The sequence below is a fragment of the Talpa occidentalis genome, unplaced genomic scaffold, assembly GCF_014898055.3.
Source record: "Talpa occidentalis isolate TD23 unplaced genomic scaffold, MPIMG_talOcc4v2.1 talOcc4.5, whole genome shotgun sequence".
Classification (NCBI taxonomy): domain Eukaryota; kingdom Metazoa; phylum Chordata; class Mammalia; order Eulipotyphla; family Talpidae; genus Talpa; species Talpa occidentalis.
This window is the reverse complement of record NW_023604861.1, coordinates 97,732,542-97,748,037: the sequence shown is the minus strand read 5'-3', so window position 1 is coordinate 97,748,037 and position 15,496 is coordinate 97,732,542. Positions and strand designations below refer to the sequence as shown.

General features: G+C 46.1%; 1 protein-coding gene across 8 annotated transcripts in view; it reads left to right on the top strand.

The window, feature by feature from the left end:
* The window catches only part of BCL2L11 (BCL2 like 11), a 43,675-nt gene extending 28,694 nt beyond the window's left edge, over positions 1–14,981 (top strand). For 4 of the 8 annotated variants that reach the window (XM_054701866.1, XM_054701867.1, XM_054701864.1 and 1 more), the window contains one exon: positions 10,167–10,332. In XM_054701866.1, coding sequence (XP_054557841.1) covers positions 10,167–10,292 — 126 coding nt within the window. In that variant the 3' untranslated portion in view covers positions 10,293–10,332. Of the gene's footprint in view, positions 1–1,075; positions 1,198–10,166; positions 10,333–10,602 lie in introns of those variants that run through there. The other 4 variants (XM_037527829.2, XM_037527830.2, XR_005128412.2 and 1 more) reach the window with 3 other exon arrangements.
* The last annotated feature ends 515 nt before the right edge of the window (positions 14,982–15,496 follow it).

The window sequence follows — 15,496 nt, the reverse complement described above, 5'->3', positions numbered from 1 at the left end:
GACACAGGTGCCCAGATGCCTCCATTCCCTGGCCTCTCCACTGGCGGTGAGGTAACAGCATCAAGCAGATTCATATCTGGGCCTCCCCAGTGGCGCAGTGGGTTGAGCGCAGCGCTGTGAGGCTGTCCGGACCCTCTACAGCGTGGGTTCAATTCCCAGCTGGCCAGGAAGATTCCCACATGGCGTGGCAGACCTCGCCTGTGTCACTCCCGCTGCTCCCCTCAGCAGTGTATTTCCGTCCTTCTGCCTGTTCTGCTCCCCGCTCTGTCTCTGGTGAATCCTCTCACCCTCCTGCACCTCTGGCCTGTACCCCAGCTCTTGTATAAAAATAAATAAATCTTTAAAAAGAAAAAAAGCAGATTCATATCCTTCCATTCCCTCTTCTCCCAATGTTTTTTATAAGTTAGTGTTTAAGACTAACATGATGGTCATGTCTGTTTTTCAAATGAGATGCCATCCGTTCTCAATACCTTGGGTAAAATAAATGCAGGTTACTCTTGCTGCAATATTTGCAATATTGTTTAATTATGCACCTTATTTTTTATTTCTTTTTAAAAATGAGCCAATGTGAAAATGCAGCTGCTAATATTTAAAGGCTCTGGCTTTCTAAGTAGGCTGAGCTATTGGGGGCAGGAGTAGGGACAGACTTAATGGTAAAGCCTGATTTTTCTAAATCAAAGACAAATATATTTATATGCTCCAGATTTTATAAATAGCCAGTTGAAAACACCAGACTCTGGAACTCTGGAGAGTGACACAGTGACCCTCAAAGCCAAAGCCACAGATTCCTGTCTTGATAGTTGTTCAATTAAAAATAGCCATTGTCTGCAGTCACCCAGATGGTCCATTGTTGAATATGGGGGGAAATGGGAGGCTGTTTGGGAAAGTAACACGTTCAAATGACCTGCTGTCTCTGGCAGCCTCTTGGTGAGTTGTGCACAGCAAGCCCTGTGATGGATTGTAGCATTTTAAATAATTAGTGTCTTTATTTGCTTAATATATTACAGTGCCTTTGCTGAAGTATTGGTCTCTATTACCTTGCGAAGCCTGACAGGGTATTTTCCCATTTTTCCAGTTAAAGCAATAGAGGAAGTTGTCCTGTAGTTTTCATGTGCTCAGTCCACTTCAGGGCAGTGGGAAGCACATGCATGGAGCGGTGGAGTCTGATCATTGAAGGAGGAGATGAGAGAGGCTCAGGTGAGCACAAAGTCCTGGCACATGTTCCTCGTTCTCTCATGGGGGTGCCGTGGCCCCGAGTTACCCTGCAGGGCAGTGACCATCCCCCTCGCTGAAGGCGTCCTACTATTCCAGGTGGAATGTATTTTCATTCTGTGACTTTTTGTTTTGGAATAATTTCAGACTTAGGTAAAAGTTTCAAGAATGGTACCAAGGACCCTCCTCCTGTCTGACACCTAAGTTCTCTGATGGTACCATTTTGCTACATTTGCTTTAACATTCCCTTACTTGACACCTGTGTACTAGTATTCTCTGAAGCATTTGAGAATGAATTGCTGGCATGATTACTGCTTTACTCTTAAATTCTTCAGTGTGTATTGCCTAAGAATAAGAGCATTCTCTTGTATAACCACAGTGTAATTATCAAAATCAGGAAATTAACACTGTTACAGTACTGTTATATAATCGGTGAGCCTTAGTGAAGTCTTACCAGTTATCCCAGTAGCGTCCTTTATAGAGAAAAAAAATTTTAGGTCCAGGAACCACTCTGGGATCACACAGTAAATTTAGTTGTCTTTTGACTCCATGACACTAGGTCCCTTCCTCGGTCTTTGTCTTTCAAGGCACTGCCATTTAGAAAGGACAGGACGGTAACATATAGATTCTCCCTGAATGTGATGTAAGTTTGCTGTAAGTTTCCTCATGATGAGATTTTCGCATTTTGGGAAGGACTGCCACAGAGGTGACGACGTGTCCCTCCCATGTGTTGCGTTGGGGCCACAGGTGTTGACATGTCTCAGTGTCCAGCTGCAGGCATTAGCAGTGGTCAGTGGTGTCCTCATTATCAAGTTGGTGCTTTTCCTTCTGTAACAGGAGGAAAGTGTGTGTGAAGGAAGAAGAGCTTTCCATTCTCCCCTTTGTGTTTATTCATTTATCATCTTAAATTCATGGGTCCCTGTTTAATTCACTGGGTTAATATGCACTACTCACATTATTGGTTTTGATGGTCAAATTGTCACAGATTCAGCTGCCTCCTGGTGCCTTCTCACCACGTCCTGAAACTCTAAAGTGCCGTGGTAGCGCTGGCACATAGAACATGATGCGGAACAAAACCCAGGGCCCAAGAAGGTGGCTGCGCTTATCAGAGGCATTTGTTGCTGATTGACCTTCACACATCCAGTGTCCTAACCGTCACAGCCCTGGTGTGCACCTCTGAGACGCCAGGGAGTGAGGGCGAGGTCTGTTGATGGACAGTGGGGCGCTCAGGGAGGTGGGGAGCTCAAGGATGTCAGTGGGCTGCAGGCAGGAGCAGCTAAATCTCTGCTTCAAATTTTATGAAGGGGCCAGCAGCTGGCAGGGAGATGAGCAGTGTATGTCATCTATTTCAGTGGCCTGCACCTCAAAACCCCACTAGGGGTGGGGTCATCCACATAAAACAGCCAAGGTTCCCTTTTGTTCTTTAGTATCCTCTGCTGGTTTCTTCCACCACCAGAGACATGTGAGTCCGAGTCCCAGGCTGATCTACTGGAGGCAGCGTTGCAAGTGCAGGCCTTGGTCCCATAGGCATAGGCTGCTGTTTGCTCAAGCTTGGTGTCCACTCGAATAGGATTCCTGGCTGTGGCCTGAGGCTGTAGGGGTGTGCTGGGCCCATTTGTAATACATGAGCTCTTGGGGTAACTAGGTTCAGACCCTAACCAATGTGGGTCACAGTCCTGCCCCCACCACCAGGCTGAGAACATTGCCTTTCATGGTCCCCTGATGTCCCCCTTTCATGGCCTGGCCTGTGCGCAGGTATAGACTCCTCTCCATGAACAACTCCCCGGACACATCCTCACAGCAGCTTATGAAGCTACATCAGAAGCTCTAGATGGGCCAAGGGTTGAATGAAAACCTTTTCATTGTTTGAGCACAAGAAACAGTGTATCTTTGTTTATACTGTCTACTTCCTACTTCTGGGGCCAGTGCAGGCACGCATTGACTGAACTACATGTGAACTGAAGTGTAGCACTGAGCCAGAAAGAGTGGAGAGGAAAAGGTGCTGTCAGGCTGTTTTTGATGGAAACAGAAGTTCAATTGAGGTGTCCTCGTATTAGCATGGACGCTAGACTATAAATGAACGTAAATCTGTATGTGCTGTCTTTCCTAAGAGGTGGCATTCCCTGTGATGATCTTGTTGTTATAAATGGTAATCTTCTACAGATAATGGTTAAGGGAGAAGTCTAAAGTGTTGCTTGTTTGTTTGGTAATAGCATAAATTAAATATAAACCCAGGGATGTGTGTTCTCAACAGTCTTTGAAGCCTTCATTAATTGAATGTTGGCGCTTAATAAAATAGCCGCTTTCTAAGTACTGTCTTGAGAACATAATAAAAAATCTACATATTCAATATTAAATTAAAACTACACCCAGCTCATGAGATGATGAGTTGCATATGGCTCTTTTGAGTGACAGTTTTCATAGCAATTATGAGCAGCTTAAGTAAATCAGTGCTGCCATTCGTGATACGGTTTTCAGGTGTAGCCGGTGTTTTCCTTGGATTTGAATGAGGCGCTGCAGTGCTTGCATTTAAGAGTTTTCTGTGCCCATCTCCTGCCACACCATCCATACCACAAGAACAATAACAAGCAGCAGCCAAGCCCCATCATGATGCTGCGGGGCCTGTGTGACAGAGTCATCCTTTCTATAGCTTCAACTCTTTGTGTTTTCCCCTAAGACCTTCAAGAGAGCATGTGGTTCCGATTATCCCGATGACGAGAGCGCTTGGATTGCAGGTTTTTCAACGAGAGCTTGCCATGATTTGTTGAAGCTAAAGTGTGATCTTGTAGGAAAACACAGCTTACTGACAAGTTTGGGGACTTGGGGGTCAGACCTTGAACCCCGACTCCATCTGTTCGTCTCTAGGAGTCAGTCTCTTAGGGATGGAGTGAAGATTAAAACATTTAGCAAGGGAAATGTTATCATCCCTTGTCACCATTATTCTGTTTTCTCTCAATTGAATTATCATCAAAACATTTCTCCACTAGTCTTCTGAGTTTAGAGAGAGAGATGTTTGTGACTGTTCACCTCTCCGTCTTCTAAGTCCTCTGCTTGCTAAGCAAGCTGTGTGTGGCTGTAAGGGGCTGGACTGGCCACAGTGCAGGTTTTCTGATCCCATGCAGACCGGGTAAAGGAGGAGTCAGAGTCCTCAGTAGTTTTGCAGGTTTTTTATTTGGGGTTCACCAGGCATAGGGCAGGCAGGGGTGCTGGCTGGGGGGCTGGGAGGCTGGCAGGCCTCCCAGCCCCCAGCAAGTCTTCACTCTATCTGGGCTCTCTAGCGTTCGTTCTGCTGCTTCTTGGCTTCTCTTTCGGCTTCTGCTTCGGCTTCTACTGCTGCTACTGGTGCTGCTGCTGCTGCTGCTGGCGTCCCCATGACGCCGCCCTTAAAAAGCACAGTCTTAGCTCAGCTGAATCCCATCTACCTATGCCCACACCCTATTCCAGGTGCCCGCCATCAGGCATGCATTCAGGACAAGGATCCATCATCTATCCTGATGGCGGAAGGGCAGAAAAGCCTGATATTTTCTTTACCCTACAGTGGCCTTGCTGACATGCTGTGTCTGTCTGGGTGCATGCAGGAGAGGCACTCTTGTGTGTGAACATGACTGGGTGGGCGTGGAGCTGGATGTGGTTGTGTGGATTTGCGCTGCGTCGGTCCGTGGCAGGTGGGCACACCTGCTCGGCGCCTTGCAGTTGTGGGACCACTATCATGGCACCACTCGGGGCTGCAGGTGCCTGCAAGGGGACTTCAGAGAGGTCTCATTGGGGGTTTTTAAATCTCTTGAGGAGGAAATGAAGATGCACATGAGGTGAGGCTTGGCCCTCTGTAGACATACAAAAATAATTAGCATCATCCTTCGCTAGACTTGTCCCAGCTGAACCAAAACAGAGAGGTTTGAGTGTGGTTAAAGTGCGTTAAGTCTCATTAGCATTATTTTTTTTTTTTTGAGGCTAGGTCATTTCGGAACACTGTGTTCTTGCTCTGAATCTAGTATTTCATCTGATGGTGCTCACACAGGAAATATCAGAACCTCACTGGCTTCACTGTGGTCAACTGTAAACAGACTTCCCAGGTGATGGTCAAGGATCTGCATTTTCAAGAGAAAGGAGCCTGGGCCTGGGGTGGGGGTGGAGGGTGGCTGCCGAATTTTGAGAGCCATGGTGGAGTTGTCGTTGTCCTGACTTGGAAGAAAAGCTAGTGCCTGCCAGGGCTGACTGGAGGTTAACTGGAGAAGCCATTGTTTGTCCTACAAAAGTCTCAACTCAATAGTTTCTGTGAAACAATGCATCAAAAATAGGAGGAAAGTTGGATTCATGCAAATGCAGTTTTTCTGTGATATTTGAGTAACACATCGGCACCCTGGCTGGCAGCTGCAGCCTTGGCCACCCAGTGGTGCTGTGGGAGTGCCTCCTCCTGGTTTTTGTGTGGGAGCACCACATCCGGTCCGAGGTGCTCCCCTGGCACCCTTCCACAGCTGTGTTGACATTAAAGCTGTTAGGCACAAACTATGCAAATGCCCTGTTGCCTTGGTGATAAATGGAAAGTGAATTTGGTATTTGGGTTGCATCAGGGCTGCAGCAGCAGCCGGAGTGACACCTGAAAACAGCAGAGAATGTGGAACATGCCCTAAAATCCCAACAGAAATGCCTTGTGAACCACTCTTGGTCTGAAAGCAGAGACACCCAGCTCTTCCTAGAAATTTCTGCTTTGTGCTAAACATGCGGGGGCCATTTTCCTCTCTACCTCTGTCTCTCACCTGCATTTAAAATGCTGTTGACATGGATGGGTTATGAATGGGTAGAGAAAAGGTGGTGGTTGTCAGAATCAGTCAGAATCACAGGGGCAGATTGTTCCCCACCCGACCTGGTTGCCTTTGATTCTGGCAGCAGGTGGTCTGACCCAGAAGATGTGAGACTGCCTCTCTGGGAGCAGACCCCACCTGACAGGCACTGCATCCTCACTTCCTGAACCTGGAGTGGGTTCTCCCTCTACATGCTCAGCCTGTGATCTCATCTGTGAAGTGGAGATTGGCTGGGGTTGTTGTGAAGACTGTAAAGGTGTCGGCCAAGTCATCTTATTTACTGGTGACAGTTCTTGTCCCCCAGCTTGGGCGCCCAGAGCCTAAAGGCCCCAGGTCTTAGCATCTCTGTGCCCAGAGCTTCCCTGCGGGTATGAGCAACTCCACCCCCCACCCCAGGACAACCTGGGTCAAGGCCACTCCTGTGTCCTGCATGTGTTTCCCTCACTTGGGCAAGAGAGCATGTTTTGCTGTGATGACTTTGGCATTAATATTTAATTACATTCCCTATACTTGATTGGTTATCCTAAGTGAAGATGGTCTTGATGGTCTTGATGGTCTTGGCGGCGACTGATACCATGGTCACCTGCTGCATGGTCCAGCTGCTTACAGCTGCCATCTGGGGTAGTAGGCCCCTCCCCCAGATGTCACTCAATTGTCCTCCAGTGTCCTGTGGGTGTGCAAAGAACTTTTGAGGCCTTCCCTGCTCAGTGCTCTTGATACTCTCCATGGGCATTTTTTGCATCTTCAAAGAAGTGTGTCAACATCTGTACCAGAGATCTTGGAGCACCTGAATCCCCTATATTCCGACTTTTCAGGAACTCTTTGAAGGAGCAGTCATGGCATTTGGCAATATTTCTCTTCTGGCTTACAAGAAATCAAATACTCATTCACCATCTGAAATAAGAGTTCTGCGGACTGATGCTCCTTCTCCAGGGTAGTGCCCTTCCACACAGCAGCCTCCCCTCCTGAATTCTTGTCTCCTCAGCTCTTCTTCCTCCAGGCCTTGGTGTGTAGGGGTAGCTCAGTGACTTCCTGCCCCAGCTTACTGGCAGCTGCTTCTTCATCATTTTATTTACCTATATATTGTCCAGTCTGTTACCTTGTTTATCTGTGTGGCTCTGTCCCTACCAGAGTGGAAGTCCCCAGAAGGAAGTGCCATCACAGCTTCTGTAGACAAGAACCTGGGCCCTCATGTCTGGCTCCGTGTTGGCGTGAGCCTTGTATTTCACTGGCAGGTTCCCCTTGTTGTGTGAGGTGGGAACGTCCATGTGCTTAGATGTCAGCAGCACACTGGCCTCCTCGTGGGCTGTTCTCACTGAGGGCAGCACCTCCAGGCTGTGGGTTGCTCTTCTGTAGTCACTGCTGGTGACACAAATGATGCTCATCAGATCTTCTGGCTGCAGACATGTGCTGCCAGGTCACACCTTCCCCCATACCCTTGATGCAGGCAAGTGGGAGCTACAGGAGCCCCTCACCCAGAGAGTATTGTGGACTCTTGGGAATTGGTTCCTGTAGGAACACAAAGCTGACTATTGAAGAAGCCACCCTTTGGACATGTGGGATGCCTGTGAAAGTCACTTACCCCAAAGAACCCCATTCCTGATCTAGATTATGGAGCTAAAACTCGCCAGCAAGATGGGTTCCTGCACTGAGGATGCTTGTGAATTTTGTATATATGTGCATGCCAGCTAACAAGGTGGCTGTTACATATAAATTGTTTGTACTTAGTAGCATAGTTAGTTTTTTATTTTTTTTTTTAAAGATTTATTTGTGCATGCAAGAGCTAGGGTATAGGCCAGAGGTGCGGAGGTGGTGGGGGGGGGGGGCGTGAGAGGTGGGAGGATTCACCAGAGACAGAGCAGTGAGCAGAACAGGTCAATGTACGGAAATACACTGCTGAGGGGAGCAGCCGGCAAGACAGGAGAGGTCTGCTTTGCCATGTGAGTCACCTCCCTGGCTGGGGATCCAACTAGTGCTGCAGTGGCTGCAGATAGTTTCATAGTGCTGAGATTTTAACCCCCTGCGTCACCAGGGAGGCCCTCTACATATTTAGTTTTTTAAATACTCTCACCCACATGGATCCTTGCAATCTTTTTGAAGTACTTTCATGATTTAGACTAAAACAGCATTATTCAATTCTAAGAAGTGTTTTTTCACGCAAAAGGAGACCGAGAATGAGAGTTAAGCAAGAGAGAGGAGTGTGTATGTTCATTCGCCAGGACTCCCCTGACAACGTAGCAGAGACTGGGGGGCTTAAACAATCCGCGCTCATTCTTCACAGCCCTGGAGGCCCAGAGTCGAGGTCTGCGCTGACTGGGCGGAGGCTGTGTGCAGGGCGCCGATGGCCAGGGGTGGACCCATCCTAGCTCTTGAGTTACCTGCCGGTGTTAGTGTCACTGTCACAGCCACACCGCATGCCCCCCAGCTTGCACTCAGGCTCATTTGTATGACTGCAGGTGGGGAGGCAGTGAGTTTACCGGAAGCTGAGTGCTATTCTCCAGCTGTTGGTGAGGTGTGGGCCTGCGTGTCGAGCCAGCAGCCACTTCAGCCTGCTGTGCCAGCTGTCAAGGGTTTTCTGGGCTGGCACAGCTTTTGGAATCAGTGGTAATGGCTTCCTCCATTGAATGTTGTCCAAAAGCAATTGTTCACTGGCTTAAAGCATGTGCTGTGTTGTCACATGTACTGTCTGGGAGGGCAGGCATCCGCCTGTCCTTGCTAGCTGAGATGCTGCAGCATCGTCTCATTTGGCAGGACTTGTGTGGTCGTGCCAAAATTTCCCCCATGTCTGAATCCCAAACCCACACCCCATTCTTTCCATCTGAGATGAAAGCAGAACTGTCAAAAACATGGGAGATGTCTCGTGATATGGTTTTATCATGACAACGTCCATAGTCCACCTGCTCTCCTTAAGGATGGATGAATTTCCCCTCACTGAGGTCATTTTAACTGTTCTCTGATCTCGCTGAGCCCGGCAGTGGCACCTGGCTACCATGAGATTTCCTACCTGGAAGCCACTGCTTAACCTTGCATTGCACGCTCTTTCTTCATTTTAGTAAGTCATGGTTTTATTTTGAATAAGCCTCTTTCAACCTTCAGCCTATTAATATTAGTCTAAACTAAAATTAACCTTCCCCTAAATTATTCTCACACAGAAAAAGCAAAGTAATTTTGAAAGTTAAATCAAAACAAAGCAATCTTGTGTGTAGAACAGATAAAAATCACAGACTGTGGTTACGGAGTGCCTCCACAGGAATCGCTTGCATAAAGCTGATTTCCTCCAGTCTGGTTATGGAAGGAGAAAGGGAAATGCCCTGGCCTTATCACAATCCCATTCTGTCAAACAAGTGCTTGAGTGCTGTGTAAACAGTCGCAAGAAGGGAGCTCCACTTGATCTGATGTCTGTGGTCAGTGTTGGGTCTGAGAGGGACCCAACACCAGTTCTCAGCCGGACTCATGCCCAGTGGTCCCCCCCCACCACCAGAACAATACAGGGGTTCCTGAGGAGTTCCGGGTAACAGAGAATAGGTCCTGCGTATGGGTTACTGTCACGGCAAACCAGCAGGTAGTTTTCAGACCAGAACAGTGTAACAGGTTGTACCTGGCGTGGGAGTAGATGGGCTTCACTACCACCTTTGGCCACTCTGAATATACACCTTGCTTGCATGAACTCACCTGCAGAATGGATTGGGACTAGAAGGTGGGCACTCTGGAAAGCCTGCGGGCCTCTGGGAACTTAGAGTAATGTGGCAGTTTCCTTTTGAACAATTTCTGAGCTTGTCATAAACATAGGGTATTCCCTGGCAGAGAGGCCTTTTTTGTTTTAATTGCTCTTTGCTCCCCGTGCGGGGTGGGGGTGGGGCTGACCACCCTGCCTGCGTCTGTGACCGTGGGCAGAGTGTAGAGCCAACAGTGTTTATCCAGCAGAGCCGCCCACCAGCAGCCAGAGGCGCGCTGGCGCATCAGTGCACCACTTTATTTAGCTTCTTAGGGCAAATTACTCCAAATCACTGGTTTCTCAAGTAAATTACAGCTACCAGAAATTCACCCTTGGGGTAGTCTGCAGCATATTTGAATGTCAATAATTTCAGCAGTAAGACACTTGGCATGTACTAACTTCAGTCCTGCCCCCTCCACTCCTGCCTCTTTTCACAGGACACTAACTTCAATGACTTTCAGTGGCTTTTCTTCAGCCACCTGAATGGAGGTATTGGGAAAATTTGTTTTCTTGTGGTTGGTGCATTTCCGGATCAAGGCACTGATGGCATCGATCGCCTGTGAAAAAAAAGTAAATACAGGGTAGTTAGAGGAGCAAACCAGGACTGTGGAATTAACTTTGAAGTTTTCAGTTATTCTTTTGGTTGTTTCACGTCTAAGAAGAAAATAATTCAGTGTGCCTGCTTTTTATGCAGTGGCGTCTTCACAGTCTCAGGGTAGACTTGGGGCTCTGGTGACACAGTACCCTTTAAGGAGTAGCCTCCATCGCTTTTAAGATGGGATTTGTTGTTCATTTAAATAGGAGCATCTCTCTCCCCTGACCCCTAGAAAATGAAGGTTGAAAAACTAAGAAACTCTCCTTTTGTTGTTTCAGGTCTTTTTGAATAATTACCAAGCAGCTGAGGCCCACCCCCAAATGGTTCTCTTACGACTGCTACGTTACATCGTCCGTCTGGTGTGGAGAATGCAGTGACAGCAGGTTCCTTGCAGAGCTGAGATGTGTGCAGACATTTTGCTTGTTCAAACCAACAGGTCCCAGCACCATGAATGTTTGGTGCCATTGCTATGCAGCCAGCGACTCCTTCCCAGAGAGGGCATGGAGCAGCCAGCTGACATATTCCTAAAAACACCCAGCTGCACATGGACTTGACCTTCCTGTTTATCACCACACTGCAGAATTTCTTATAGAAGTTTGTTGTGAATGTAAACAAGAGAGGATTCTTTTTTAAAAATGTACAAATCATGGTTCTTTGGAGCAGGATTTAATGCAAGAATGCTGTTTACATGTGATGCGGTTTTTTTTCCAGCTTCTTTAATAAGAACAGGTTTTTCAGAAAGGAAATGGAAACTTTTTAACCAACTTGTTAATAATTTTTGTACTTAAATTTTAAGAACCTAATACCTACCCTCAGAGGATTATGTAAATTCTGCAGTGAAAACTGAGCCAGCTAATTTATAAAGCTGCCTTAGTTTATTTTTAGGGGTTACTGTACAGAATTTTTAAACGGGAGAGGTATGATATGGCCTCCTCCCTTCCCTGCCATTGCCTCTGACTTTTTTTTTTTAAAGCATTATTATTAATACCAAAAAAAATACTTAAATGAAAGGGGCAAGGGATCTGTTAGCCTGTATCAATATGCCGCTCCCGTTTTGTAAATATTTACTTACCTCCTTAAATTCAGTTGCATCTGTGGCAGAATTTCAGACTCTCTCTTGTGTGTTTTTCTTTGTGTCCTTCTATGATACCCCTCTAGCCTGTCTGGACACTGATGCACAACTTGGTCCACTGTAGTTTTGTGATGAAAGGGAATTGCGTCAGAAGTGAGTTACATCTGCCTATATCATCCACAGCTCATCAGCCTGTCTGCTGTAACCTAACTGGGAAATGCTTCATATCAGTTTTCATTTTGATGGGCTTGTCACTCAGAAGTGTTCCGAAGAGGGACTAGCAGGAATAACACCAAGTATTTGCTTATGTCCCTTTGCACTGTTGGCGTTTCTGGTTGCAGGATTTCCCTGCCCACGGGATATGCTCTCAGTGCAGCTTCCAGGTGTCCAGAAATAGCTGGGTTTGGCCTCAGGTATCTGAGTTCAAGTCCTCCTGGGTATTAGCTCAGGTCTTGGGCGGGACTTTAAACAGATGTTTCCTGGGCATCCTGGCCTTTCGTTCAGCTCACACTTCATCTGGCCCTTGATGCCTACCACTTGGTTCCCAGTCCTCTAAATCCACTTTGAAATATAGGCTTACTTCTGCTTTCAGCGGTGCCATTATGATGCTCCATTGAGCACAAGTGTGAAATGGCCCCTCCGCCTTCTGAAAGATGCCTGTGGTACTTGTTCCATTTCTCTTGGGAAGGTTGGGTTTTGTCATCTGCCTCTTTGAGGTCCTTACACCTACGGAGCCACGAGGATTGCAGTAGTTGGGAAGCCCACCAGTTGGTCTGTCATTTAAAAGGCAGTTAAGCAACTAGGGAGATACAAGGGAAGGACAGATTAGAGAGTAGTGAGAAAAGGGAGGTAGAGATCAATCTGTGAACCCTGTAACTCAAGCTTTTTGAAATCTCAGATCGTTAAATACTTTTTAAAAGAAATATGTGATTTTTCAAATAAGTCAGCAGTGCCAACAACTATTGTATATGCTTTTGGCCCATGGAGGACCAGTGTTTTCACATGATTAAATTAATGGGAAAATCCATTCATTTGTATCTTCATACTTTTATATAAATATATATATTGCATATACACTTTTTCCTGTAGGTAGAGATATTTGATTCCAAATATTCTTCCTTAAAAATTTCTTTTCCCCAGATACCTTTGTGGGGTCTTGAATATTTTTAAAGCTGTGTTGAGTTTCAGCTTGTGTTCTTGACGTGTCTTGAACCCCTTTGTAGGGTCAGAAAGTCCACACGGTTGTGAGGTGATGGTAGAACTGCAGCCATGGACCTGCTGGACACACACACCAAAGATGTATTTGGTTCTGGGCCCCTCTCCTCCCAGGATCTCCATCCTCATGTGCCAGTCTCTCTGACTGGAGCACTTTACTCTGTTTCTTTGATACTGTGGTTCCCTGAGAGCGGCACAGTGCAGCCCCTGTGCTCTTGTGCCCGCCACATCCAAAAGTTTACCTCTGGCTTGGCAGCCCCTGGGCCTCCAGGCTGGCCATGGAAGCAGCTCATGAGGAAATTAGAGAGTCTATGAACTGTAGAAGTATTAAAGAACAGGATGTTGCAAAAGGACTTGAGAGAGAAGACTGGATGTCTCTGTACTGTATGTATCTGTTTATCAAGATGCCTCCCCATGCAAAGTATACCAACTGTGGTATACATTTTACTTTTTATTTTTTATTTCTTTTATTTTTTTGTAGAAGAAAAACCAAGTAGCTCCCTTTTTGAATATTTAATGCGGGTTTTGTGCCTTCACCACCTCTTCTCACATGAGGTTTATAAAAAGTGTCCTGTGACTTATCACAGAAATGCAATAAACACACACAAAATAACTTCATGAGTGGTTCTTCAAATTACCTGTACTCCTGCCTAAAAGTGAGTTTATGAAGAAATTTTCTTGGTTACAGAGAAACTTGGTAAAAATTCCTTCTGATTAAAGAAAAAAAATGTACACAGTAGAATACAATTTTCTCTTGTTTCCCTTTCTTAATATTGTTGTATATATTTTGACTATTTATTAGATTAGGAGATCATATTTTCCTTATCAACTGAGCCAAATGTCTGTGTGCAATTGTGTTTCCTTTACCTTTCTTGTAAAATTTTGTACAGCATAATGAGTAAAAATCACTGTTTTTCTAAACTTTTTTCAGAATCGAGGATTGTAAATACTGTAGATTCTTTTTTCAGTGTAATGTGTCCTACTGTTTCATAATGCTGTAACTTGTAGAAATATTGTATATTTATTTCCTGCTTATTTAATGTCTTTAAGTTTTTAAAAGTGTTGACCTCCCTGCCCCTACCCCACCCCCACCCAGCTGTCCCATTAATTGCTTTTACTCTGAGGTGGTAGTTGGTCAGCTCCCTGTAGGCCACATGATCTTCCCAGGGTGGCCTTCCCTGCTTTAGTTCCTGGTATTTCTGGTCAGCGGGTTTAAATTCTTGGACATAGCTGTTCGCACGATGATGCTAGTATCTAGACACCAGTGAGAAACTGAATCTGGCAGGCTATAAAATTCTACTCCAAGAAATACCCAGTGACTATTTGTTCCAAAGCAGCTAGCTTCTCAAAGAAGCAAATTCCAGACCATATCTTTAAAAAATAATGTATTACCAGTAGTTAGGAAAGATTTTTCCATTGAAAAGTTATCCCTGGGAACTCAGTGTTGAGAAAAATACAATCATGCCCCTTCTGGAGGTGTTGCTGTGAGGTGGTTCAGGGCAAGGGCCAGGCAGGGCTTAGGTGGGGCTGGTTGCTCCTGCCTGGACAGCTACTTCAGCACCGCCTCATGCCACTAACCCCTTGTTGGCAACTGGTGAGTAGTTGAATTTCCCCTCCCGCTGTGTGGCTTCCTGTGCTTTGAGGCGAGGACTAGGTTGTCTTCAGGAGCTGATTGTATAGTCCCCCAGCCCTGAACCATTTGGTCCCTGCATTCCATCAGTCTACTTTCAAAGGTTGACGCCCACCTCCTGCTTCTCCATCGCCCGCGAGAGAGGTTAGGGCCCCCACTGGATTCGGTGTTAAGATGTGAAAGCTCATGGAAGCTTTAGCGAGACTTCCGAATGGTTCCATGTAGATGGTCTGTCATCCCTGCTGATTTAGCCTGGTGCCTATGTGTGTCCGCTCAGCGCACGGCTGTGTGCAGGGGTGTGGCCACGTGACGCTAAAGCAGCCGGGGTTAACGCCCGTTCTACTCCTAAAGGGCCTTGTGTGCAAGAAGCCTCCGCAAGCTCCCAGCTAAGTAACTTGACTACTTTTATTTGGGAATTTCCAACTTTAGAAGCTCTCTTAAGTTGTTTTGTCCAGGTTCTGTGACCACTAGTTACTGTATCAGAACTCATCAGGTACACATTTATAAATAGCACTGATCTGTCTGTATACTGATTCATCACTAACTTGTTTCCTAGGACCCAGCATATGTAGCATTTGTATTGCAATTTCCCTGGCTTACTTGTGTTTTGCACTGATGAAATTTGACAGGGTAATTGCCACTTTACTTGTGCAATACTGCTGTAAATAACTGCAGATTTTTTTTAAGAAACTCAATCTTTTATGTTCTTAATGAATTTTATATAAATAAAACTTTCAACTAGTTTTTTGGTGAGCTGTTTGATTTGTCTCACAAAATGGTGGAGAGAACAGCTGAAATTTTACATGAATATGTACATGCCCACACCTCTGCCCTTTATCAGTCATCAAGTATGACCAATGTGTAGATACTGTGAATTCTTGAAGACAATGCTGCGTAGTACACTTAAAAAAGCAAACCACTCTTTAAAGTCTTGAAGAAACGAGCGAGAGTGACTTTAGATTTTTCTGCCCACATAGTCAGATATGACTCAGCTCCTGGGAGTATTAGGAGCAGGCTCTGAACTGTATTGATTAGTGATAATGCAGACTGTGATCTAACCCAGTCTCATAACCTCAATTTTAAAAAAAGGTGGGAAGTCTGGTTTGATGCTAGTAGGAAGGAATTGTCTCCAGTGCCTGCTTAGAGCTGATGGGCTTGCTGGGGCCTGGAGCCTTGCCTGTGAACTGATGGCAGCCTCCTTAGGAAGGGCCAGCTGAGTTTGGGGCCCCTGTGCTGTGCAGTGGGTGTGAGGTGG